This window comes from Podarcis tiliguerta, assembly GCF_965153285.1.
Source record: "Podarcis tiliguerta genome assembly, chromosome: 8".
Classification (NCBI taxonomy): Eukaryota; Metazoa; Chordata; class Lepidosauria; order Squamata; family Lacertidae; genus Podarcis; species Podarcis tiliguerta.
The window spans coordinates 55,811,520-55,838,380 of record NC_139541.1 but is presented as its reverse complement, the minus strand read 5'-3'; the positions used below and the strand labels follow the sequence as shown (position 1 = coordinate 55,838,380).

The following is a 26,861-nucleotide window of genomic DNA, read 5'->3' as shown; positions in this document are numbered from 1 at the left end:
TGGGTCTGCTGCCTACAACAGATGGAACAGAGCCTTCAGGCAAGGGGGACTAGGGCATTTCAACCTCCCAGCACAGCATGCAAGAGACTGGAGAATGGCCAGCCTAGAAGGAAGAAACTTCAAAGGGAGGAGGCAAGTTGAAATTCATTGCATTGCAATTCCTCAAGGGGTTCCACCTTATCACTTGTAGACTGAATTGGGACAAAGGATTTTTTTATCACACTACCTATGCTAATTGACTCTTGGATGCCAGCAACAAGTGGTTTAAGGTCACTGTTAATGCAATTTTCACTGCTCTTTTCTGCATTTCATTTCTCTCTGACCTCACTGTTTACAGTCCCCCACCCTCAAAACCAAGCAACCTAGGATAAGATTTCAGGCAGCTGATGAAGGTTATGCCAGAATAAATTTGTTGCATTGGTCTTTAAGGTGCCACAAAGCGCTTTGTTTTTGCAGCAAGAGAATAGCCCAGCTACCCCTCAGGAGACCAGTGGCCCTGTTTTCAATCTCTAATATGCTGTAGGGGATGAAATCTCAATATTGTTGCATGTTAACCCAATCTCCGAGCTGTCAGATTCCAGGTGCCTACCCAAGATTCGGGTTTCTTTGGGGGAATAAGGCACAGCAGAGACTGTGGTGTCTTTATGATATATGGTTTATTTACACATGTATACAACCTGAGCCTACGATGGAGGGGCTCACAGCATGGACACGCCAGGAAGGTCTTGTTTCTACCACAGCCTTGGATTCAAACAGAATCATTCTACTCTGACCTTCTCTCCAGCTTGCTTCCTTTACCAGCCTGCAACCTCCCCCCCCCCCCCCCAGGTCAAATCACAGTCCCCCAAAACTACTTCAGACTCTGGCTTTGTCTTCTAACTAACTTGGAACTGGAGGGGCCCCACCAACTTTGCATCTGGTACAGAGCCTTTGTCTTCTTAGTGGCCCATTACCTTTCCTTAGGTCTCTAAACGGCTCATCTCCCAGGCGATTACCTCATGAGGAAACTAGTCTGGCTTATTTATCTTTTTAACACTTTCTGGGTCTAGAGATTAAGTGTCTGGCACCCGCAAGCTCACAACAATATATTTGCACAGCATGAGGGTTTTGTTTTGCTTTCTTGCAGGATATTTCAGTAGGAAAGTTAAGGCTCTGCTCCATTCCTCTCTTGTCGAAAAGCGTGGATAAAAAGACGGCTTAGCACACCAGCCTGCAGAGCTCTCTCTCCCCCCCCCCCCCCCCGCTGCCAGAGTTTCACTTCCTGTGGTTCTCTGTGTATCTTCAAGCCCCATTTCCCCCACCATCTGCCTGGAGCCCATCAAGGCACCCAGGAGGGGGGGGGGGATATTGTGGTAGTTTAATTGCACTGCCAGTTTATCTAACGATCTTCACCCGTCAAGTCCCTTGACAGTGGAAAAAATAAATAAACGGAAAAGAAAACATTATAGCCAGGCTACCTTAAACCCAATATCCTCCCTCTCTCTCTGCTTCTCAGCCTCTCCCACATGGCTCTGTGTGCAGTTCCTGTTGCATGCTCTCCTTTTTTTCCTCTCTCTTTCACAATCTAAGAGCCAGCATGCTGGAACTCCTCAGCTATTTTGAAAAGCAAAACAGCTGTTGAAAGGTTTCTCAACAGCCTCCTGCACCCCTCTCTGGCCATGGCACTTCCAGCAGGCCCTGCACATGATCAGGGTCTGCATCTTGCCCCCCTGCGGTCCTCCTCACTAGGGGCTTGACCCCTGACTTCTGCCAAGCAAGATCTCCTGCAGGTTCTGACAGGGCTCTGCTTCCAAATCCAGCTGTCAGGTAAGGGAAGGGGGCCACCCACTGCAGGGAGACCCCTTTGCTGGCTTTTTAAGAGGCTGTTTTGCTCTTTCTAGGTATGATCCCCAGAACCTCTAGTTAAACGCTCCCAAATGATAGGGCTGGGAAGATGACCCAGCTGGCCAGAGGAGATGAGCTGGCTAGGTGGCTCCAAGGTCTGACTTAATTTCACAGAAATCCAGCTAGGAGCCAAGGATCCTTTTACGGTCCTCACTGTATGAACACTGGCCTACCTTTCAGGGCTGTGGCTGTTCTAAGGATTGCTGTGATAAACGGTGCAGGCTTAGCACACATTGTGAACCCCCAGATTGAATGCAATCCGCCAGTCAGGCTGTTAACATTTCAGCAGGGCTCTGTAGCTGTGGTTTTAACCCCAGCATATTGCACACCTGTTAGCAGATGATGCTTATCTCCATTCTGTTAAAAGCTTCATTAAAAGCTGCACTTCAAGCTGCTCTGAAAGGCAAAAGAACAGGCCAGGCAGCTTTTCTTTCTTGGTCAGTTGGCAACTCTACCCTTGGCCCACATATGGTGGCATGCCCAGGGATCTGGTGCACCTCTTTCTTTTACTGGCATTGCAGGAACAGGACAGGCGTGCTTGGCCGCCAATCACACATTATGGAAGCCTAATGTATGTATTGCCTTTATGTGAAGAGGAATGTAGGAATCTGTCTTACGCAGAGTGAGACCACAGGCCCGTCTTGCTCAGGATTGCCTATGATGATTGTGGGGGGTTGCAGACAGGGATCTTTCTTTCCCAGCCATCCTGAGGATACACCTAGGACCTTCTGCATGTGAAAAGCAGGCCCTGCACCTGGGCAGATTTTGTTCCAAATTTGGATATCCCATATATTGTCATTTTGGTTTCTTTTTAATGTTCAAAGCGGCTCTCAAAGAAAAGCATTTTAAAAGTCAACAAAATTCCACAACATTATAAGGAAGTTAAATAAATTCATAAACACATGGAGCATTGTTAAATATTACTGTTACTTTTCCATCCTTTCTTCCTGTGCCTTCAAATCAGAAGCATGGCATGCAAACACATTGAGAGCAAGCCTCACTTAACACAGTAAAGATCTGGGCTCTGTCTAGAGATGGAGGGAACAGGCTGCCTCTTTCAGCAGATTTTCGGTGTCATGAAAGGGTAGAAAATGAATTATTAGCATTTGTCTGCCAGGGAAGGGGAAAGATGACTTGTGGGATTGCCTGCTTCAGGTTTCCAAATATTCCAACCAGCCTTGAGGCATCTTGCACCTTGAATTGGGGAGTCTTTGGTGCTTTGTTTCAGGCAGCAAAATGTCTTGAGATGGCCCAGGTAGAGGTTCAGAGGGTTGCACTATAGGCAGGTGTAGCCTTTCCTGTGGCTTTATCTCCATATTGGGATGAGCTACATTTCTTAGTTTCATTTATTTAGCACACCTTTAGCTGTGAGGGCTCTACAGCTCTTCTGGTTTTATATCACATCTCAGCCCAGATCACCTGGTTAGGAGTAAGGGAAGCAGGGAGCAATCCCTCCCACCCCCACCAAAGCCAGACTGTGCTATTCAGGAGGAACCTTGAAGGCCAGAGCTTGAGATAAGGAAATTAAGCAGGTGACGAGGCTTTTCTCTATTGCTTAATCTCCTGTTGGGAAAGGGAATCACATCTCACATGTTTTTGTATGGTGAGGGCTGTCAGAGAAGCACCTATCTGGACTGGGGTCGCTCTGTATGATTTTTAAGTGCCAAACAATGACTTTCAAAACAGTCTTTGGAATGTTTTAGGAATCTGTCTTTGAATCCTTGTTTCGTTTTTGGCACATTAATCCCCCGGAGGCATAGAAATTGTGAAAACGTTAGAAGCAGGCTGTTCCATTTTAGCTGAAATATCTGAGTCAGGCTTCTAGCTGAGGGACGGAGGGGAAAGGACACAGACACACCAGTTTTGCTTCCTCCTTCTTGGAAACAATGTGTTCACCATTTTGTTTTCTTTTTGAATATACCCTTTGAGTCTTATTACTTAAGCAAACTTGCAGGGGTTCTGGAGTCAAGCTGAACAGCAACACTATGGCCTGAACTGCACCCAGACCTTCACCTGAGTAACAAGCCTTGTCTGAATTCCATGTAGATATCTGAGTACAGTGGTACCTCGAGTTACAAACGCCTCAGGTTACAAATGCTTCAGGTTACAAACTCCACTAACCTGGAAGAGTTACCTTGAGTTGAGAACTTTGCCCCAGGATGAGAATGGAAATCGTGTGCCGACAGCGCAGCGACAGCAAGAGGCCCCATTAGCGAAAGCACGCCTCTAGTTAAGAAGTTTCAGGTTAAGAACGGACCTCCGGAACGAATTAAGTTCATAACTAAAGGTATCACTGTACTACCATCAACAGAGAAACATGGAACAAAGCATCAGAGAGGCACCTCTCTCTTTCCTTTCCTTTTGCTTCCCTTTCGCAGACTGCTGTGATGTTGCAGCCCCCTGAAAATAAGACAACACAGCGGCCAACTTTCCTCTTCTTTCCATTGCAGGGCTGCTGTGCCTTTTATGAACAGAAATTCGGCAGCCCATACTTTTCTCATCCGTCTCCCTGCATACCAGGGGAGAGTATCACCTGCTGAATGTCTGCTCGTCACACAACCGTCTGAATAAAACTGGCAATGGGAAGCCCTCCTGTTTCAAACCAATAGTTCTTATCTTGTGCTTCTTTCTCAAGCTGGGAAGGTGTCCCTTTTGCTGGGTTCTAGCTTACTACTGTCAATCTGTTTTGGTTATTTTATACAATGACTATAAGCCCTTCCAGGTGTGGGAATGTTCAGGGATGCAGGAGAGGATATATTGTTTAATTATATGCTTTCCAACTTGTGTTAACAAGTTCTAAAATTTAGCAGAGTAACATTCCCCTTTTTAAACTTGCACAGCGGATAGCGTTTGCCAGGCTTCTATAAGCCTCTAAAATAAGTTTCCTGGTAAATTCCCCTTTATTCCCTCATAAATAGATAGACACAACACAGTCTTGTATAAAAGTATATAAAATAGTTTACTCAAATTCTGTTCACAAATGGATCCCAGAAGGCAGACTTATGTTACAAAATATGTACACCTGGAATCTGTCCCATGAAGAGATAGCCCCATTGTCCTCTCTTGGCTGGAAGCATCTTAGAGAGCATCTTAGGCTAAGCAGATGTTGCTTCTTCGACAAATGGAGTCAGAGAGATAGATGTCAGCCTCCTCTGAGGTATTTTGTTACCTGCACAGGTAAGGTCACGCCCACATCTAGTCACATGCAGAGGAAGTCTGTCCCAGCCCAGGAGGAAATAGGAAGTTCTGACTGGCTAGTCAAGACATCCTCTTTTTATGTCCACTCTAGGGATGTTGTATTTGACTGCTCTGTTTCACATCCCACACCAGACGACCCATTTAGTCCTCATTCATCCTGATCAAAAACAGCCTTCCCCAACCAGGTGCTATTCGGATGTTTTTGACTACAACTCCAATCAGCTCCATACCAAAACTTTTTCCCAGTGTGCATAATCTGTATGTTGGGCAGAAATGCTGAGAATTTGTGTCACATAACTGTATCTGGTCTTCTAAATGCTGTTCTGACTCACCTGCATCCGTCATATCTGTCTGTTCTTCCAACAGGTTCCCCTGGAAGGCCTTTTCTCTTCTTCAGTCAGGTCCACAGGACTTTCTGGAGCAAAACAGACACATTTGCTGTCTGGGCCCAGCCTCTCCCTACCATGGAGTTTGCAGAGTTGATAAAGACCACCAAGGTGGACCATGTGGTGCTGTCACGTCCAGGACTCCCGTCTGTCAAAGGGACACTTTGCATCACCAGTCACCACCTCCTTCTATCTTCCCAGCCAGGGGGAAACGGGGAACAGGGCCAGATTGAGCTGTGGCTTCTTATTCGCAATGTGGACGCCATTGAGAAAAGGTGACTGTCTCTCCCACATCATACCTCTTCTATTCCTCCACACCAAGAACAATTTGCAACAGAGCTGCAGTTTTTAAGAGAAGCATTGCTGAGCCTAAACCTGAGCCCAGATCGAGGTCTTGCAAAGTGGCCTCAGTGCAAAATATTAGCAAATGATGCAAAGCTCTGGGGAGGGCTGTAGCTGTAGCTCAGTGGCAGGACATCTGCTTGGTGTGCAGAACGTCCCAGGTTCAGTTCCCAAAGGACATCTTCAGGCAGGGCTGGGAAAGACTCCCTGCCTGAAACACGGCTGCCAATCGGTGTAGACAATATTGAGTTAGACGGACCAATGGTCTGACTCAGTATAAGGCTGCTTTTTATATTCCTATGTTGTTCCTATCGTGCCCACCTCAGGCTAGTGTCCTGGCTCATGAATTCACACACCAATAGAAGCATAGAATTGTATAGTTGTAAGGGACCACAGGGGTCATCTAGTCCAACACCCGCAATGCAGGACTATTTTTCCAACCTGGGACTTGAACCCAAAACCCTGAGATTAAGAGTCTCATGCTGCACCAACTGAGCTATCCTTTTGTGCTTAGCAGTACTATCAGAAGAAAATGCTTTAGGAACATGGGGAATAAAATCTTCCTCTTGTATAATACTGAATTACTCCTTTCCTCTGCTCCAAGGCCTAGTTGCCACCTTTTACCCTGGCTGCGCTCCGCTGCTCTTTTAACAGCAGCCTAATGTGTGGACACTGAGCATGTGCTGTTTGAACCAAGTGCTGGCAAAAGAGCCTTGCCTCCCTAATGTCTTCAACTCAGGCTGCTGTGAAAGGCAGAAGAGCAGGGCTGGGAGAGAAAGGCTGGTAACCCTGCTGGCTTGGCACGAAGATGCTGGGCCGTCTACCTTGCCGAATGACCCCCAAATGACCCCCACATTTGGCTTCTTGTCAGATGAGGATCAAACCAGCAACCGCCACCCAGACCACCAACCTCTTGCATGCACCTGTGGCACAATGCTAACCTCTCCTCTTTCCTTCCTGTGACTCCCCAGCGTTCAGAATCTAAGTTGGTATCAAAGCGCCCGGACTAACGGCTCCCCCCCAGAAACCAGGTTCGCCTTTTAACTCCATTTCAAGCTGCAAGGCATGGCCGCAGCTTAGAAGCTTAGTGTTTGTTTGCTCCTCAGCTTGCGCTGCTTGCCAAACTGGTGTGGGGCCTGAAGCAGTCCTGGGCCCCACATTTCCAGAAGACCCGCCTCATGCCTGGAAGATGCCTGCCATTATTTTCTTGAACCCTGCTTGTACAGGGAGAAATACGTGCAAGTTATCCTGCCCTTGATTTCTGCACCTACAGCCAGGGCGGAGGGGCAGAGGGTGGATTGTGCCAAGTGGATGAGAGCCCAGGAAGGCATAATCTGAAGCAGAGCTCCCCAGGGCTCAGCCTCAGGAAATGTGGAAGAATCACAGTGCCTCTGAGCATGTGCAGTGTGCCCATCCCTCACCTCTAAGTATCCACAGCCCCACCAGTTCCCACCACCTGAGTTATTTAATGCTGATTTTATTTATTTTAAAAATTATTTTATTTTATTTATGTTACTGTTTTGGGGGGACACGGGGCGGGCAGGTGTGGAGGACTCCCTGGTCCTGAAAGGGGTAACTGTTCCCCTGAAGGACCAGGAGCGCAGCCTGGGAGTCATTTTGGACTCTCAGCTGTCCATGGAGGCGCAGATAAATTCTGTGTCCAGGGCAGCTGTCTACCAGCTCCATCTGGTACGCAGGCTGAGACCCTACCTGCCTCGCCAGACTGGTGCATGCTCCGGTTATCTCCTGCTTGGACTACTGCAATTCACTCTAAGTGGGGCTACCTTTGAAGGTGACCTGGAAACTGCAACTAATCCAGAATGCGGAGTGGCTGCTGAGACCATATAACACCGGTCCTGAAAGACCTACATTGGCTCCCAGTATGTTTCCGATCACAATTCGAAGTCCTTGTGCTGTCCCTTAAAGCCCTAAACGGCCTTGGTCCAGTATACCTGAAGGAGCGTCTCCACCCCAGTCGTTCTGTCCGGACACTGAGGTCCAGCTCTGAGGGCCTTCTGGTGGTTCCAGCACTGTGAGGTTTCAGAGAACCAGGCAGAGGGCCTTCTCGGTGGTGGTGCCCGCTATGTGGAACGCCCTCCCCTCAGATGTCAAGGAAATAAACAACTAGCTGACTTTTAGAAGACATCTGAAGGCAGCTGCCTAGAGTGGCTGAGGAAACCCAGCCAGATGGGCAGGGTATAAATTATTATTATTATTATTATTATTATTATTATTATTATTATTAATTTTAACACTGATTTTAACATTGTCTTTTGCCGTAACCTGCCCTGGGACCCTGTGGTGAAGGGTGGGCAAGAACGTGTAGTAGTAGCAATAATAATAATAATAAATGGAGGCTACCTCAATTAGAGGAGAATCCTTCCATCTGCAGACAGCATAGGAGGTTGCCTTATCCTGCGTCATACGGCTGCTCCATTTAGCTCAGTATTGTTTAGGGCAGCCCACATGGCACCCTCCAGTTGCTGTTGTATTAATGCAAATTCGAAAAGACATTTCTGCTCTTTGAGCCAGCTCTCCCCTCTCTGCTTTGCTTTCTGTCGCTCCCTGCAGGCTGCTCATGTGACTTCCTGCCCATCTCAAACCCAGAGTGTGCGGCTGATTGGGATTGTGGCCAAAGGCCTCCACACCCACCATGCTCATTGCTGCTGCCTCTTCTGCTGCAGAGAAGCTGGGGGCGGGGGGGGGAGGAAAGTGTCTCTGGATCTTCCCCTATTTACTGCCCTTTTATTTCATTTCCCCCTGCAGGCTTGCAAACGCTTCGGGCACCATCACGCTCAAATGCAAAGACTTGAAAATTCTGCAGCTGGAGATTCCTGGGATGGAGGAGTGTCTTAATATCGCCAGCTCCATTGAGGTGAACAGCATGCCCATCCCATGTAGCTTTATCTGAACTTGGATGTAGATAAATGCCCTCTGAACATGTGCAGAGTGCCTGTCATTGCCACAGCCAGCCCACAAATTCCTTGGAAAAAGGTAGCAGGGATGGTCCCTTCTGCCTCTGACCCCCTCTATAGCTGTCAACTTTCCCCCCTTTTAAAGGAAATTCCCTTATTCCGAATAGGATTCCTCGCAAGAAAAGGGAAAAGTTGACAACTATGACCCCCTCCAATGGTAGATTAAATTACCTTGGCCTTTGAGGGAAGGAAGAGCACTTTGTAGCAGCTCAAAATGACAACTAGAGGGTAGGATGAGTAACTGAGGTTCCCCTTCTCTCCCCTAAATCATAACAGGAAGGCAAAGACATAACTTAAATTCTGGTTCTATTAAAAAAAATATCTGTAAGTGTGGAGGGTTCAAGTTGAGCCTGTGAGTGTCAGTACCTGAATCTAGACTGCTATGGTGGCCTGCAGCCAGCATTCCTGAGCTGGGGTTGCTAGCTTGAGTGGCCTACTCTCTTGACCAGCCAAAGGGGGCAGGAGGCTTTGCTAGACCAGACCTATCCCCTCCAGAAAAGCAGATCTCGCTGGTGCATGTGTATGCATGATGTACACCAGCCTTCTTCAACCAGGTGCTCTCCAGATGTTTTGGAGCTAACACAGTGATTGTGTATGTAGCCAGAAATATCTGGAAGTGCTGGCTTGGGCTGACCTGTCATTCAAAACATCTGCAGGGCCCTAGGCACACATGCGCGTGCACACACACACACAGGCCCAGTGCACATGTCACTGTAAACCATGGTTAATGGTTAGTCATGCATGCACTAAGCTGGGCTGTTGCGCACTTCCCCAGTCACACTTAGGAGAAACAAATGATCCCTGGCTTAGCGTAGTTTCAGTCCCAAACTATAACTAGTAATCCAAGAACAAACCATTTCACTGTCAAATAGCTCTTACCACTTATAATAAACTACTCTCTTCTTGTAATTTGGATCCTTTGTTTCAGATCCTTCCCTCTGGAGCAGCAGAAAACAAGCTTGCTCCATCTTCCATGGGACAGCCCTTCAGATATTTGAAGAGACCATATTTTTTCATGTATAACACGCCCCTGTCTATAACATGACCCCCTATTTTGGGGGACTCAAAGTTAAGAAAGGGGGGGGATTGACCAGAATTGTTGAGCTTTTTGTGGGGGGAGTTGCTCAGAGTTGTTGAGTTTTTTTTGGGGGGGGATGGATGCCCACACTTGTTTAGCTTGGGCGGGGGGGGGGGGGAGATTGCCGGAAATTACTCACCATAATGACTGGCCCAGACGATAGCACAAGTCGCAGAAGCCAACTGTCGCCTCCCGGTTGCCGCTAGCAGCAGCAAATGGTCCTCACGATTGGCGCACCAGCAGCCAATCAACAGCGGCCCTTGACGCAGCCAACAAACAGGCATGGCTACAACCAATCACCCATCACCCCTCAGCACTACCCATGTATAAGACGACCCCAAATTTTTAACATGGCTTTGGGGTAAAAAACAACAACCTAGTCTTATACACGGAAAAATACGATATTTGACAACCTCTCAGTTGTCTCTTCTGCAGGCTAAACATACCCAACTCCCACAGATTAGGGATCAGCAACTGCTTGCCCTCTGCCCAAAATTCAGCCTCATGAACAATGCAAGGAGCCAACCCAAAAGGGAAAAGAGAAACCAAGGCAATGGGATTTGTCTGAAGGCTATTCTGCCCAGGGTTGGGAGAAGTGACTTGCTCCCCACTGTCCTCTGTCTCCTTTGTCAGCCTGGGTCTCTGGTGAGGCCAGTTGCCGACCAGCATGCAGCTGCAACTATCTTCTACCCCCCCCCCCAAGGAAGCAAAAATGAAGTGCTGCAGTATTGCCAATCAACACAAATTACCCGTCTTTATAACAGCAACTTTTATTTATTGGATTTCTTCCAAGGAACTCAGCCCACAACCCGTTTTATTCCTAGAACATATGAGAAGCTCCAGGTCACTGACTCATGGCCACACGTCAGAAATGGAACCCAGGTCCAGTCTGATGCTGTGACCACAAAGGACCCCGTTGATGGGAAAGGGGGGAACTTGCACCTCCCAGGCACATACCTGAGTTACTCCCATCCGGGGGGGGGGGGGCAGCTTTGCCTTACAAACACTGGCCTTAGAACATGGGTAGGAAAACTAAGGCCCGGGGGCCGGATCTGGCCCAATCGCCTTCTAAATCCTGCCCGCGGATGGTCCAGGAATCAGCATGTTTTTACATGAGTAGAATGTGTCCTTTTATTTAAAATGCATCTCTGAGTTAATTGTGGGGCATAGGAATTCGTTCATTATTATTTTTTTCAAAATATAGCCCACCCCCCACAAGGTCTGAGGGACAATGGACAGGCCCCCTGCTGAAATAGTTTGCTGGCCCCTGCCTTAGAAGCACCCAGAACTGACTGGCGGGTGTCGCAAGACTGGCTGCAGGAGGGGCTGGCTTGCATCCCGCAGGCAGCACAGAAAGGCTCTCTGGCTCTTTGGCAAGAGTTGCTGCTGGCCTGTTTATTTGTTCGTCACTAACCCGCTAGCAAAGGCAGCCTCTGTTCACCTCGGGATTTCCTTGTTGGAAGGCAAACAATACGGAGAGGTGGAAAAGCATGAAAAAGATCCAAGTTATTTTTCCACATCAGGCACCATTAACCCTTCCAGAGGGATGTCCCTGAGCAGCAAGGCAGCCATGGCAGGAAAGGTCATCACTTCCCCAGGATCCAGTTCTGAGAAGCCAGAGCTGCGCATGCAGTACAATTCAGAATGTCATGTGAGATGCACTCAAGGCCACCAATGCTGCCTTGACTGCTCAATGACATATAGTTGTGTGGCTGGGCAATGCAAAACACTAACGGCCAGACACACACCCCAGTATTATTATTTTGCAGTATCTCCCTCTCTGGCTTCTGGGATGCTTGCCCATATGGTTCCAAGCATCTCTTTGCAGCCATAAGGACTATAATATCTTCCTTTTTTTAGAGTAAAAGCTGGCACCCTGATGCATCAGCCCAGCCTTGCTCTATCATTAACAGCACCGAACAGGAAAAGGGTGGGGAAATAGCCCACAAGATAAGGAGAGGGTGCTTTGGTGCAGGAGAACACACACATCCATCTGACAATTTTACCTGCACAGACTCCTGGCTGCTGCAACTCACGAAGCTCAAGGCTTTCAAATTATTATTATTTCTAAAATTTATATACTACTTGATTGTTTAGAAACTCTCAAAGCGGTTTACAAAAATAATTCTAGACACTGGAGATGTTTTAAGTCTGTGCCGCTCCCTCTTCCCCATGGTTGGCAGAGCCAGAGCCCCTTAAGCAGGTTGTTTAGGTAAGTTGCCAGAGGTGGGGGGCTGCCGGTTCAAAAAGACACAATTGGTCCCGGCCAGCCTTCACCAACTCGGTGCCATCTACATGTTTTGGACTACAACTCCCATGAGCCTCATGCTGGTTGGGGCTGATGGGAGCTGCAATCTGAAACATTTGGAGGCCCCCAGACTGGTAAAGGCTAGGTGTGGGGAAAGCTCCTGGGGATGATCCACCGCCCTTGTTCTCTCGCAGGCCCTCTCCTCCGTGGAGTCGGTGATGATGACGTACCCCTTCTTCTACAGACCCCAGAACATGAAGCTGGAAGATGGGTGGGGGCTGCATCGCCTTGAGGAATTCTACCAGCAAATAGCTGCAGATGTGAGTAATGAGGGTCTGCCATTTTGCAGAGGCAGAGAAAAGCAGGGGTGATGTGATGGGATGAAGAGCTGCTTGTGTGTAAATTGCAATCCCTCAGAGTTTGAACCGCTTCTCAAACCTCTGCCTGTGACGGAGCCCCTCCAGCATGGCTGCGTCAGTCGCTAGCAGAATCCGAAAGTGGCTGCTTTCGGAAACGTTTCCAACATAAAAGCTCCTTAACGGAAACACGTCTTCTGGACTCTCTGCGTGACAGTTTCCGCCGAGGAACGGGTGTTCCTATAGGGGGCCCTGAGACTTCCCCACTGTTTTCACTGGAAGCATCTCTGAGCCATTCCTCCGACTCCCCTTCCCTTGACGTTCCTGTTCGCCCCCTACTGGTTCCCTCTTCAGGTGTCAAGTCTCTCTCTACCTCAGAGAGCCTTGGCACCTCCTGTCCTGCCGATGGCAGTTCCCTGACATCCACCTCCCCTCCAGGGCCCCCTTCACCCCCTCCCGTCTCCTCCCCTACGGGTTGTGAGGAGGTAAAACCCCGGAAGGAACCTTCCTCATCGTCTGAAGTTTCGAACACCTTTCTCCACTCGTTGTGGTTCCTAGTCTCTCGGTACTCCTCGTCATCTGAGTCCGTTCCTTCTTCCAACTCCGACTCCGCGAATCCTTCCAGTTCCTCTTCCTCGTCTGTGGTGCCGAAATACTCCCTTCTAAACCTTGCTACCGGCTGTGGTTTCCGCGGGAATCTTTGGTGGAACGTTTCTGTTAAAACCTCGTCATTGACCTCCTCTGCAGTCACCCAGGTGTTTTCTGACTCCGGTTCCCCTTCCCACGCCACTAAATACTCCACCTGATTGCCCTTCCACCTGGAATCGAGGATTTCCGCTACATGGTTACTGCTTTCCCTCTCCTCCAAGACCGGTCCCCTGGTGTGCTCCTCTTCACCTCCCCCCTTGTACGGTGACAGTAATGACCTGTGGAACACTGGATGCAATTTCATGTGGTTGGGTAACCGGAGTTTGAAAGCCACTGGGTTGACCTGCTGAATGACCTCAAAGGGTCCCAATCTCTTGGGTCTTAATTTCTTACAACCCCCTTTGAACGGCAACCCTTGGGTGGACAACCACACCTGATCCCCCACCCTTATGGTTTCACCTTCCCTCCTGCTCTTGTCTGCCTGCTTCTTATATTGAGCCTTGGCCCTTTCTAAGTTGAGCTGAAGCTGACGATGGATCGCTTCCATCTCTTCTACAAACTGTTCGGCCGCTGGGACGCTCCATCTCTCGCCCCCCTCCCCCGGGAATGCCCTGGGGTGACACCCGTAATTGGCCAAAAAGGGGCTCATCCCTGTGGACACATGCTCCGCATTGTTGTAGGCAAATTCTGCCAGCGCCAGCTTTTCGACCCAATCATTCCCTCTGTCATTGACATAGCACCTCAGATATTGTTGGAGGATGCCATTTGCTCTTTCCGCCTGCCCATTGGTTTCAGGATGCCGGGCCGTCGAAAAATTGACTTCCACGTGCAGCAAGCTCATGAGCTTCCTCCAGAACCTGGAAGTAAATTGTTTCCCGCGGTCCGAGACAACCCTCAAGGGGGCGCCATGCAGCCGGAAGACGTGTTCTACAAACAACTTCGCTGTTTCTTCCGCTGTGACTGCATGTGAACATGCTACAAAGTGGCACATCTTAGTTAACAGGTCCACTACTACCATGATGGCCGTCTTCCCTTTGGATTTGGGCAGATCCGTCATAAAATCTATTGATACCGCCTCCCAAGGCCGTTCTGGCGTGGGTAGTGGTTCCAATAACCCTGCCGGCGCCCTTCTTTCCCCCTTGGCCCTCTGGCATTGGTCACACCCTCTTACATACTCCTTTACATCTTCCCTCACCTTGGGCCACCAAAACTCCCTGGTGACCATCCACATGGTCTTGTGTTGTCCAAAATGTCCCGCCGTGGGACTATCATGCAACTGCTTGAGTACCCTCCCTCTCAATTCACCTTCTGGTATATACAGTGCCCCTTTGTAATACAATGCCCCATTTCTTTCTTCAAAACCCTCCGGGCTCTCACCCTCTCCCCTGAGGCCTCTGAGCTTATTTTGGGCATATTCGTCAGTTTCCGTTTCTTCTACCAGCTCTCGTCTCCCCACCAGCGCCCCCCCACACACCCAGCGGTCCTCAGGAATGACATGTCTTTCTTCGCTTGCCCCCTCCCCTTCCAAGTACTCTGGTTTGCGTGAGAGAGCGTCCGCCCTGACGTTCTCTGGGCCTGGTACATAACAAATCTCAAAGTGGAATTTGGAAAATTCCTGTGCCCATCTCACTTGCCGTTGGTTGAGTACTCGAGCTGTTCTCCAATACTCCAAATTCTTGTGGTCGGTGCACACTTGCACCTTGTGTTGTGCCCCAATCAATAAATGTCTCCACCTCCGGAACGCTTCGTGAATGGCAAGTAGTTCCCTGTCATACACCGTGTAGTTCCGCTCGGACTTATTCAGCTTCCTCGAGAAAAAGGCACACGGTCTCCACCCTGACGTATTTCTTCCCGGCTGAAGGAGCACCGCCCCCACCGCTCTGTCTGACGCGTCTGTCTCCACCCTCATGGGCTTCTGTAGGTCCACATGCAGAAGTTGTTCTTCCGAAGCGAAAGCCCTTTTCAGTTCTTCAAAAGCTCTCTCCGCCTCCGCCGTCCAAACAAATTTCTTCTTGCTACTGAGGCAGTCGGTGATGGGCGCCGTCAAGTGTGCAAAATTCTTGATGAACTTCCGATAAAAGTTCCCAAACCCCAGGAATCTTTGCACATCCTTCTTGGTTTTCGGTGTCTTCCATTCCAGCACCGCCTGGACCTTGCCTGGATCCATGGCCAATCCTTGGTCTGACAGGCGGTACCCCAGGAATTCCACCTCCTTGGCATGAAACTGGCACTTCTCCAGTTTCACCCACAGCTGATTGGCTTGCAGCCGGCCCAACACTTCTCTCACGTCCCTCACATGCTGCTCTTCATTTTCCGAATACACCAACACGTCATCCAAAAAGGCCACACAATTCTTGTAGAGCAACGGCCCCAGGACGTGGTTGATGAAAGCTTGAAAACATGCGGAGCCGGCTTGGAGACCGAAGGGCATTACGAGGTATTCAAATGCTCCCAAAGGGGTGAACATGGTGGTCTTCCATTCATCCCCCTTCCTTATTCGTATCAGATTATACGCCCCCCGCAGGTCCAGTTTTGTAAAAATCTTCCCCTTCCTCACCCTGGTCAGAATGTCATCAATTCGGGGCATAGGAAAGGCCAGGGGTTCCGACACGGCGTTCAGGGCCCTGAAATCCACTACAAGTCTCGGCTTATCTGTGTTTTTTTTGTCCACAAAAAACACTGGGCTGCCCCCCACCGCTCGGGACTCTCTGATGAAACCCCTCTTCAGGTTTTTGTCAATGAACTCCCTCAGCTCCTGCATCTCCCTGTCTGACATGGCGTACAGCTTGCCCACTGGGAGTTGAGCCCCCGGGAGTAGGTTGATTTGACAGTCAAAGGGTCTATGCGGCGGCAGTTTGTCCGCTTCTCTTTCGCTGAATACGTTGCTCAGATCTGCATATTGCGGAGGCACCTCCCCTTGCTTCATTACCTCCATCCCAGCTAAGGTGATCTTGGCTCCCCCTGGATCCTTCCCCTGCTTGCAGTGTTCCAGGCAATGCGCCGACCCAAAGGAGACCACCCTCTGGTGCCATCCCACTAGAGGATCGTGAAGTGCCCGCCAGCTCATCCCCAAAATAATGGGAGCTCCTCCCAATGTGGCCACATTGAACGCTATCCTCTCGGTGTGTCTTGCCACCCTCATTATCATGGGAACAGTCTGTTGGTTCACTTCTCCTCCCAACAGCTCTCTGCCGTCAATCGTGGTTACCTGCAGGGGTTTACTTAAGGGGAGGGTTTGTATCTGGTGCTCAGCTGCGAACTCCTTACTCATGAAATTACAGGAGCTGCCTGAATCCAGCAGGGCTTTGATCTGTAGGGGGTGTCCATTTGGCAGCTCTAGCAACACCTCTATCACTAGAGCAGGCCTGGGAGGTTCTGGTGCGGGCACTCTCACTGCTTTTGAGCCTGGCTGCTGTGCCCCGACGGCAGCCAGGCGTTGGCTTTTACCTGCTCTGTGCTTTCCTCCTCCTCTCCCCCAACAGCTCCTGCCATGCCTTGCCATTCCTTTCTCCGTGGACAGACTCTGGCAAAGTGTCCTGGCTGTTGGCAGAGATAGCATTTTTTCCCGCCCTTTCCCTCTTTCTTCCGCCCTTCACCGATGTTTGAAACTGTGCGCGCACGCGCTGTTCCCACTTCCATCGGCTCTGCCGGCGGGAAAGGCTGCTCTGGAATGTCTGGAATGCGGAGCTCCCTCCAACGTTCTCCTTTCCCCTCCCGCTTCTCCAAAGCCCTCGCCTCCTGGCGCGCTCCAATGGCTAGCGCGGCTTTAGTCAGCTGGTCCATAGACTCTGCTCTGGGGTTCCGGGAAAGTTCATCTTTCAAGGACGAAGACAGACCCTCTTCAAAAAGCATTTGAATGGGCTCAGAAGCCAAGTCCCACCCCAATCGATGAATCAACATAGTGAACTCAGTCCAGTACTCACGGACAGTCCGGTTTCCCTGTTTGCAAGCCATTAACTGCCTTCGCACTCCTCCCTGCTCAATGTCACTGGAAAACATCAGGTCCATGGCACGAAAAAACTTCATCGCGTCCTTTAGGATCTCATTATTTGCTGCCATCAAGGGTCTAACCCAGTCCTTCGCCCCTGATTCGAGGTGGCTAATTACAAAAGCCACTCGCGATTCCTCATCAGGAAAGTCATCAAATTGCAGATTGAGAGCATATTGCATCTCTGTCCTAAAGGCATGGTAGTTCCTGGGGTCCCCCCCAAATTTCTGCACCAATCCTGGCATCTTTCTGTTGAGTGGGGTGGCTTTCTCCCTCCCCCTCTCTGCATCCTGAGCCCTCCTTTCTTCCAGCCTCGCCGTCTGCAAGGCAAGCTGGATTTCCAACGTCCTATACCTTTCCTCCAGGCTTGGACCTCCAGCTGCCCCTCCGGTTCCTGCTGGTTCGCTCATGATGCCTCTCCCTGGCACAAGCTAGCTGTCGATGACTTTCGGATTGCTGTGATGGGATGAAGAGCTGCTTGTGTGTAAATTGCAATCCCTCAGAGTTTGAACCGCTTCTCAAACCTCTGCCTGTGACGGAGCCCCTCCAGCATGGCTGCGTCAGTCGCTAGCAGAATCCGAAAGTGGCTGCTTTCGGAAACGTTTCCAACATAAAAGCTCCTTAACGGAAACACGTCTTCTGGACTCTCTGCGTGACAGTTTCCGCCGAGGAACGGGTGTTCCTATAGGGGGCCCTGAGACTTCCCCACTGTTTTCACTGGAAGCATCTCTGAGCCATTCCTCCGACTCCCCTTCCCTTGACGTTCCTGTTCGCCCCCTACTGGTTCCCTCTTCAGGTGTCAAGTCTCTCTCTACCTCAGAGAGCCTTGGCACCTCCTGTCCTGCCGATGGCAGTTCCCTGACAGGTGACGACTGGGGGGGGCAACTTTCCTCCCCTCCATGTCCAAAGGAGCAGCACCCCTTCACTCCCTGCCAGCCTTGCAGTTAGTGTGGACCACAAGCCATGTTGCCCAGAGCACACACACACCATTCACCCTGGCACCCATCAAAATGTCTCCTCTTCCCCTAGGGCAGGGCAAGCAATCCCACCCGATAGCCAACTCTTGACCCTGAACTGCCTCCTCCCCATACCCCATAAAGGGTGGGGTCTTGGGACATTTAGTCCCTGGAGGGGACACCCAACTGGATGACAGCATCAAAAGAAATAGTATTCTACTTGCCACTGGACTTGACAATTTCCAGATAAAATTTTCTCTCTTTTTTTCAAATTTCATTTTCATTTTACACTTGAAACAATAGCATTTCAAATAAAAGAAATACACAATTAATATTGACTCCCCTTCACCACCACCCTTTCCATGGTGCATTTTATTACTTTCTTTTCCATTACTTAATTCTAATTTCTCCCTATATCTTATTTTCTACTTGACACTGGACTTGACAATTTCCAAATAAAACTTCCATTTCAAAAAATGACCAACTATATAGAATCTACCTTAAAAATGGTATATAATCATTTATTTTATCTACATATGATTAAACCCCTGATTAAATGTAACATTTTTTTTTAAAGGCTGCTATTATAACAAGGGGTCCTCTAACTTAACTGCCCTGATCCTTTCCTTTGGCCTGAAGTTTCCTTGCAGTTTAAAGAAAACCACACCACACACACACACCAACCTGCCACTGTGGGGGTTGGCGGACACACACCAAAGGCAATGGGGAGGCTGAGGGAGGAGCTCAGTGCCAAACAATTGGGCTGCTTCTGGCTGAAGGAGAGCGCTTCCAGACCTCTGCCTTGCAGGCTACGAGAAACAATCTGACGTTGACCCACTTCCCAGACAGGTGCCTGGAGGCTCAGCTACGTCAATGAGGATTTTGGGGCCTGCTCCAGCTACCCACCCGTTGTCATCGTGCCAACCAAAGTGGAGGAGGGAGCCCTGAGAGAGAGTGCCCGCTTCCGTCAGGGGGGACGATTCCCCATCCTCAGCTATTACCACAAAAAGAATGGGACTGTGAGTCCACCTTCATTTCCAGTGTCTCTTTCCTGCACCCGTCTTCCCACAGACAACCCACTCCTAGTCTCCTTTGTTATTCTGCTGTGGCGAGTGGTAGTGACAGAGCTTCAGAAAACAAGCTAGCCTGTTTTGTCTGAAGCTGAGCAAGTTATGGAAGAAAAAAAAGCATGTCACTTATTTGGTAAATTAGTAAGCTGCCCTTCGGAGCAATAATTAGGCAAGAAATGGCGCAATGTGAACTTGCATAACTGATGCACAGTTGTTATCTGTCGTGCAGTTACATTAGGAAGCTCCCTTGACATGAGCCAGACCACTGGTCCACTAGTGAAAATAGTCCTCTGCTCAATTATGGTCTGGGAAAGAACACAGGAAGGGAGACAGATGCAAAGTCTAGCCAGCTCAGCAGCTCTCGGGGGTTTCAGACAGGGGTGCCCTTTCCCAGCCCCATCAGAGGACTGAACCTGGACCTTTTGCATGAAAGCAAAAAGACTATCCTCTTAAAAAAGATACCGTGGCATTTGAAACGGTTCAGAAAAGGGCAACCCAAATGATCAAGGAGGGGATGGAGAGCCTGCCCTGTGGAGAAAGGTTGCAGCGGGTGGGACTTTTCAGTAAGAGGCGACACGGTAGGAATCTATATAATTCTGCATGGTATGGAGAAAGTGGGAAGTGAAAAACTTTCCCCACCTCTCTCATAACACTAGAACTTGCAAAGTTGAATGTGAGAAGATTCAGGACAGATGAAAGAAACTCCTTCAAGCAGCTATGGAGCTATGGAACACATTCTCCCAGGAGGCAGTGAGGGCCACCAACTTGGCTGGGCAAATTCATGGAGGTCATGCCTATCAAGGGCTACTAGCCGTCATGGCTGTGCTCTGCCTCCACAGCCAGAGGCAGAAATGCTTCTAAATACCAGTTCCTGGAAACCGCAGAAGGGGAGAGCGCGCTCTTGTGGTTGGGTGTGCTTGTGGGTTTCTCTTTGGGGCACCTGATCAGCCACTGTGAGAACAAGATGCCGGGCTAGGTGGGCCAACGGGCTCTTCTTCTGCACTTTACTACTGAGCTAGAGCGCCCCTGTTGCAAAGGATATTATTATCATTATTATTACCTCATGAAATTTATACACCACTTGACTGTAAAAGCAAAACAAAATCAGAGTTGTTTACAAAAAATAAAATAAAATCATCAATGAGAAAAATTAACAGCAATAATTTAAGACTTTCAGAAAGCTAAAACAGCAATAGACTAAAAACAGATGAGACAGGATTGACTCCCTTGGCCCCTATGGCAGCGTTCCTGCAGGGATTTGCAATGACCACTGCAGGGCGAGTGAGCAGAAAAGAACTGCTCCGGTGCCGCCACAGAAGCCCCCTCGCCCCCCACCTGCCCATCCTTTTCATGTTGCTTTGGCAGGTGATGCTCCGCAGCAGCCAACCGCTGGTGGGGCCCAACCGGAAGCGCTGCCAGAAGGATGAACTGCTGCTGCATGCTGTGCTGGCAGGGGGGGACCGTGGCTTCGTCCTGGAGACCAGGTCAGCACAGGCAGCCAAGCAGGCAAGGATGCTGGGCGGAGGCACAGAGCACCGGAGTGCCTATCCTGGTTGGAAGAGATTTCACCGGCCTCTGGAGAGGTGAGCATGCACTCCAGGCCCCAGGAATGAAACAGGGCAGTAGTTAACCAGAGCTCAAAGGTCTAGCTGAGTGGGTGGCTTTGGGTGGGTGACCGTCTCTCTCAGTCTAACCTACCTCCCAAGGTGGTTGTGAGGATAAAGCAGGGAAGGGGGAACCACATTTGTATAAACTCCCTGCAGGAAAAGTGGGGTATGAATGTGAGAAATAAAACAATGAGCAGGGCACACCAGGACACAAATGGAATGAAAAACCAATTTTGAAAGAAAAGTTGATTTTAAAAGAAAAAGTCCAAGAGAAGGGAAGAGATAGATGTTCTTCTTAAAGCGCAAAGGAGACTAATCAGAGCTGGGGGTGGTCTGTGCTTATGTGGCTCTGTCTACTTTGCAGGCATCAGCTGCTTTACAGGTAATTTCTTCTGCTGAGATAGTACAGGAAATATCACTCTGATGATGGTCTTGGGATCAAATTACATTTCTCCAGATCCCAGACTATTTTCTTTTTTTATTCTTTCATATCAGCAATTTTAAAAATACAATTTTAACAGTACCTACTCCCTCAAAGCTCCATCTATAACCAAACAAGTTAATAGCTCAAAAAGTAAAAGGTGGCTCTGTTGGCCCTTAATTCCCTCCTGCCTCAAATTTGCAGGGGAAAAAGTGATTGCCATTTGCTTTGATTCAGCAGTAAAGTGCAGGTTTTTCTAAGGAAAGTGCTGGGACAAAAGACAACAATACTCAGACATGGAGCTTTAAAAACACAACAAAAAAGGGTTAGGTATGAGCAGAGGTATCCATCTTCCGATTGTGGAAGGAGAATGTAGCTTTCATGGCTAGTAGCCACCAAATGGCTTATCCCCCACATGTTGACCAAGTCTCCTTCTCTCTCTCTCTCTTTGCTCCTTCCCTGTCAACCCCCCCCCCCCTTCCACAGGGGTCGTCCCCTCCAAGAGAGCTTCATCAAGCTGGTGGAGGCTTGCAATGACCCGTCCCACAACATGGACCGCTGGCTGAGCAAGCTTGAAGCCTCCAAATGGCTGTACCATGTCAAGGAAGCCTTGAGCACCGCCTGCCTTGCGGCCCAGTGCATGGACAGGTACTGATGCAGGCGGGGAGACCCAGACACCTCCCTCTCCCCATCCTCTGCAGCAGGCTGAGGCGACAGGGGCTCAGGTGAACTCTGCAGAGGCAGGCGGAGAATAGACTAGAAAGGGGGATTAGAAAGGAGGGGTGAGAAGACGGGAGGAAAGGTCCCTCAAGCAGGAACACATTTCTGTTGGACTGGGCAGGGTGGTGCCAAGCTACTGGGCATTCTGCGGCTTGCTTACAGGGAGGAGGCCTGCGTCCTGGTACACGGAGCCGAAGGAACGGACACGACCTTGCTGGTGACAGCCCTTGCCCAGGTCATCCTGGATCCCAACTGCAGGACACTCGCCGGGTTCCAGGGGCTGCTGGAACGGGAGTGGATACAGGTACCTGCGCTGGGTGGGGCTTCAAGTGCCAGGGCTCAGTCCGAAGGGTGCCCTGCTGCCCTGCATCTTCAGATCCTATGGGATTATCCTCCGCACACCCTTTATCTCTGGCTTTACGTACTGACTCTCGTTATAAACCAGCCTTTTCCACAGAGGAGAAGGCTACCATTAGCTCCTAATTCTGAAGGCTATATGGTAGCCTTGAACAGATCTTTCTATAAGGTGGATCTTTGCCAGGTCAGTCTACAACTCCCATCAGTCCCAGAGAGCATGGCTGTGTAATGCTGGGGTTGATGGGAACTGGGCCGTGTTAGCAGGGCCTGATGGGAGTTGTAGTCTAAAATTATCTGGAGTCCACCAAATTGGTGAAGGCTGCTAAAAGCCATTCAAGCAAGCCTGTGTGCTAGAGGTATGTGTGGCCATCACACACATGTACATTCATGTGTGCATGTGATTGTGCATGCACACAGGAGGCCATAAGGACTAGCGATACCCTTTTTATGTTCCCACCTGCACACTGCTCCTTGCTCCTCCTCTCCTTCCAGGCTGGGCATCCGTTCTGCCTCCGCTGCGCCCACTCAGCCTACTCCCACGTCCGTCTCAAGCATGAGGCGCCCACCTTCCTCCTCTTCCTTGACTGCGTCTGGCAGCTGGGGCGCCAGTTTCCCTTATCACTGGAGTTCAACGAGGGCTTCCTCTTGGCACTCTTCGAGCACAGCTACGCGTCTCCCTACGGCACATTCCTGTGCAACAACGAGAAAGAAAGGTGAGGCAAAAGTTGGGAGAGCGATACTGAGACTAGAGGCCAAGAGGCTCAGCAGCGGGGCAGGCATCAAGCAGCTTGACCAGGTCTTCAAAATGTCATCCAATGATTTGAACTGGGCATTTGCGTTTTCATAGTCAGCTGCCCTATAGAGTCAGGTCACTGGCTCATCTAACTCAGTCCTCTCCACACCAGAGGTGGGGAACTGGATCCAGCCAGCTAACCAGATCCTTAAATTTCTACCCCATGCCAGTGGACAGGATCCCAGTGATTGTCAGGGCTTCAAACCATAGAGCTGAGAGCTGATGGTTGGTTTCCTGTGCCCTGGGCTTTGCTGGTCTGCAAGCCCCTCTTTGGCCCAGTGGCATCCTTATTTATATAGAGGCAGGTGGGCAAGGCTTGGTTGAAATGGCCACACAGGCCAAATGGGGGAGGCCTGGCAGGCCTACTATGACCGGCAGCAGCTTGCCACGGTTTCAGGCAGGGGTCTTGCCCAGCTGTGCCTTGAGATGCCATTGACTGAACAGGGGACTGTCTACATGCAAAGTAGATCTTCTGCCATTAAGCTATGGCCCCGCACTGCCAGAAGGTATACAGGTGTCCTGCTCCTGAACTGTGACTCCTCCAATCTAATGGCAGTCAGGGCTAGGAGAAAAATTGATGGCAACAGTTCAAGTGTTCACAGCAAGCTCACGCAATCAAAAGGCCATGGGACATTCCAATGCAACTCTTGCTTTTTATCAAGAATAGTAATCTTTTGTCAATGTTGGTAGCATTGAGTTTCGCCCAGAGTTTGATTCGTGAAATCGAGTCAAAGGCCACCTTTAGGTCAATAAATGCTGCGTATAGAATCCCACGTGCTTTGTTGACATATTTGTCAATGAGATGTGCTAATACGAAGCAATGGTCTATTGTTGTTCTGCCCTGTCTGAAGCCGGCTTGCTCCTCTGCCAGAACTGCCTCAGTTTCCATCCAGTCGATTAGTTTAATGTGGAGGTGTTTGGCGTACAATTTGCTGGGAATGGGGAGGAGGCTGATGGGTCTGTAGCTCGCTGGATCTGCCATAGGACCCTTTTTATAGATTGGGATGATTACTGCCTCTGTCCAGCAACCAGGGATTATGCTTGTTGAATCGATGTATGTAAATATTGACGCCATTATAGGAGCCCACCAACTGGTATTGTTCTTCAGGAGCTCTGCTGGAATGTAGTCTATGCCCGGGGCTTTGTTGTTTTTCAGTTGGGCAACTCTTGCATTGTTACTGGCTCTTATAAATTACAGCGCCACATGGTGGAGGTGAAGAGCAGGAAAGGCAGCACTTCTGCACCATGGTAAAGGTAAAGGGACCCTGACCATTAGGTTCAGTCGTGACCGACTCTGGGGTTGCGGTGCTCATCTTGCTTTATTGGCCGAGGGAGCCAGCATACAGCTTCCAGTTCATGTGGCCAGCATGACTAAGCCGCTTCTGGTGAACCAGAGCAGCGCACGGAAACGCCGTTTACCTTCCTATTATCTGCTTGCACTTGGACATGCTTTTGAACTGCTAGGTTGGCAGGAGCAGGGACCGAGAAACGGGAGCTCACTCTGTCACGGGGATTTGAACCACCGACTTTCTGAGTGGCAAGTCCTAGGCTCTGTGGTTTAACCCACAGCGCCACCCGCGTCCTGCACCATGGTAGGTGCCCCTAAAAGAACTATCCCTGTGCAGGTTGAGTGATTATATAAATCCAGACACACACAAACACAAATGCAGAGGCTGGTGCTCTTGCTTGCATTGTCCCCCAACCCCACCTACACCTCTGCCAACCACTCCAGCCCCATCCTTCCCTTTACATCTCCCCCAAACCCCCATCCTCACACAGCTCCTGTGTCCCACCACCCCTGCTTTATTCAAACATCTGCTGTTGTTTAAAGCCACCATTTTTAAACCTGCCTATTCTTTTGCTCCCCTCTCCCATCCTGGCCACCTCATGCAAAACCAGGTTTGTAGTGTGGCACTACAAATCCTCTAATGGAGACTGTGTGGTGACACCCTTACATTTTTATGTGTATAGGAGAGAGCGACAGGCAAAGAGAAAACACACACACACACACAATCTACTTTCACAGGGAAATGTCACCATCAGGTGAGAAATTGCCACCGCGCTTTCATGGTTACTCATTCTTACGGATGCAACCCCCATGTGGTGAAACAGAGATGCAGCCACAAGATGGGAGGGGCACCCAAAAGCTAGAAGTACAAAACAGCTTACGCACATCCGATTGCAGTTGCTCACATCAGCCCTCTCTATTGTCAAATTCATTGTCATTGTAGATCTCAGGATAGGATTGGGGAACTCGCGGCCGTCTTTCGTTCTCTATCACTGGCCACATTGGCTGTTGGTGGGAACCACAAGGTCTCCCTCCTTGCCCTAACAGGAGTGCTCAAGTTTCTGGTTCAGACCCTCCCTCCCAGCCAGCCAGACCCTCCCTCCAGGGTTCCGCTCCTATCCCCAAACTGCAGGGTAGTTCAACATGTGCAGCACCTGTGTATTATATTATTAAGCACTTCTCCACATTCTAGCATAGCCTTTACCAACAAGGTTTCTTCCAGAGGTTGGTGAAGACTGTTCTAGCTCAGACCTACCCCGCAAGAGGGACTAAAATGTCACCATCTCCCCCTGCAGGAAGCTCTGTGAAGTGAAGGAGAAGACGCACTCACTCTGGCCCTGGCTGAACAGCAAAGGGGAGGAGTTCCTGAATCCGCTCTATGCACACAACCCCTTGGTTATCTGGCCATCGGTGGAGCCGCAAAGTTTGCTTCTCTGGCAAGGTAGGATAGATAAGCCCATTCTCTCTCAAAATAGGGACATCAATTTGCTTTATTTGGACTCTGTGGTCTGTAACCAAACCCAAGCCCCCCACCATATCAGGACAGAATTATGAGAGGAATTCAATATAGCACTAAAACAAATGTTTCATCAGCACAAGCATTTCTGGTTACATGATGGAAAAACCTCCTCTCTCCTTCCCCCAACTTGTTTTGAAGCATAGAGGGAGTAGGGGAAGGTCCATTGCACTAGCAGGAACCCAGTGAGGGCAAATTTTCAGTCTTCTTGAGGACTTGAAACTTTATTTTTTTTAAAAAAACAACCATCGTTTTGTGTGGACAACTTGGGGGGGCGTTCCTTTTAAAGAAACTTTAATTAACTTTAGCCATTTCTCTTATACATTGGGGTTTCAAAGAACATTTCATTTTAGTCCTTTGCAATTGTGGTGCAATCAAATTGTCAGTTTAACCTTTTATTGCATAATTTCACTGACTGATTCGGATTATGCTACAACATGCCCATTTGGGATATCCAAATAACTTTCCTATTCCTTCAGCTGCTGCATTTTACTCGATATTCCTCTTCCAGACTATTACTGTTATGGTAATACTGCTACCATCCCAATCAAAGCAAGAGCCCAGAGTCGAAGGGGAGTAGAAGAGGAAATATCTTTAATTACTACTTTTTCAACCTGCTGTATATGGGGATATAGATATTAATCTAACAATTTCCTACAGGCTTATTCCTCCGCTGGGTCCGCTCATCCCACCATCTAGATGACGCATGGGGAGAAATTCAGAAAATCGTGAAGTCCACACAGGAAGACTGAGTGGGATGGCACTAAAGCAGACTGCAGCACAAGCCATTTCAAAAGCAGAAACCAAAGAACTGGGTAGGAAAAGATCAGCCACAGCCTGGTTTCTGCTGTGCTGGAAACCAGCAAGCACAGAGCTATCAAGGAGAGTAAATGGTGCTGGTCACTAACCATGTTGTGAACCCAGCCCTTGTGTGTGAGAGAGATTTGTAAATAGGAGAATTTCCCCACTGGATACAGAGCTGGTCACTAAAGTCTGACAATTAAAAGACACTTCATGTTGGACTACACAA

The 26,861-nt window shown here is 49.4% G+C and overlaps 2 protein-coding genes across 5 annotated transcripts in view; one reads left to right on the top strand and one right to left on the bottom strand.

Moving 5' to 3' along the window:
* Positions 1 to 10,046, bottom strand: part of FAM167B (family with sequence similarity 167 member B) — a 16,501-nt gene extending 6,455 nt beyond the window's left edge. Inside the window, exons 1-3 of one of the 2 annotated variants that reach the window (XM_083453178.1) lie at positions 10,003 to 10,028; positions 5,415 to 5,497; positions 2,058 to 2,280 (exon numbers count right to left, since the gene is read on the bottom strand). The gene's annotated coding sequence lies outside the window, so the exon portion shown is untranslated. Of the gene's footprint in view, positions 1 to 2,057; positions 2,281 to 5,414; positions 5,498 to 10,002 lie in introns of both variants that reach the window. The other variant, XM_083453179.1, reaches the window with a different exon arrangement.
* Positions 5,492 to 26,861, top strand: LOC310683296 (myotubularin-related protein 9-like; the record flags this gene model as incomplete). 3 transcript variants are annotated; one of them, XM_083453116.1, is made up of 11 exons in its annotated part: positions 5,492 to 5,743; positions 6,782 to 6,841; positions 8,577 to 8,685; positions 12,306 to 12,431; positions 18,905 to 19,078; positions 20,495 to 20,712; positions 21,644 to 21,805; positions 22,040 to 22,181; positions 22,727 to 22,947; positions 25,611 to 25,756; positions 26,492 to 26,861. In XM_083453116.1, 11 exons carry the CDS (start codon positions 5,547 to 5,549, stop codon positions 26,581 to 26,583), a joined length of 1,647 nt encoding a protein of 548 aa, XP_083309242.1. In that variant the 3' UTR covers positions 26,584 to 26,861. The 3 variants fall into 3 exon arrangements, with proteins under 3 accessions (XP_083309242.1, XP_083309243.1, XP_083309244.1); XM_083453117.1 differs by lacking the exon at positions 6,782 to 6,841; XM_083453118.1 differs by lacking the exons at positions 5,492 to 5,743; positions 6,782 to 6,841; positions 8,577 to 8,685 and adding an exon at positions 10,079 to 10,224 and having other exon boundaries at positions 12,356 to 12,431.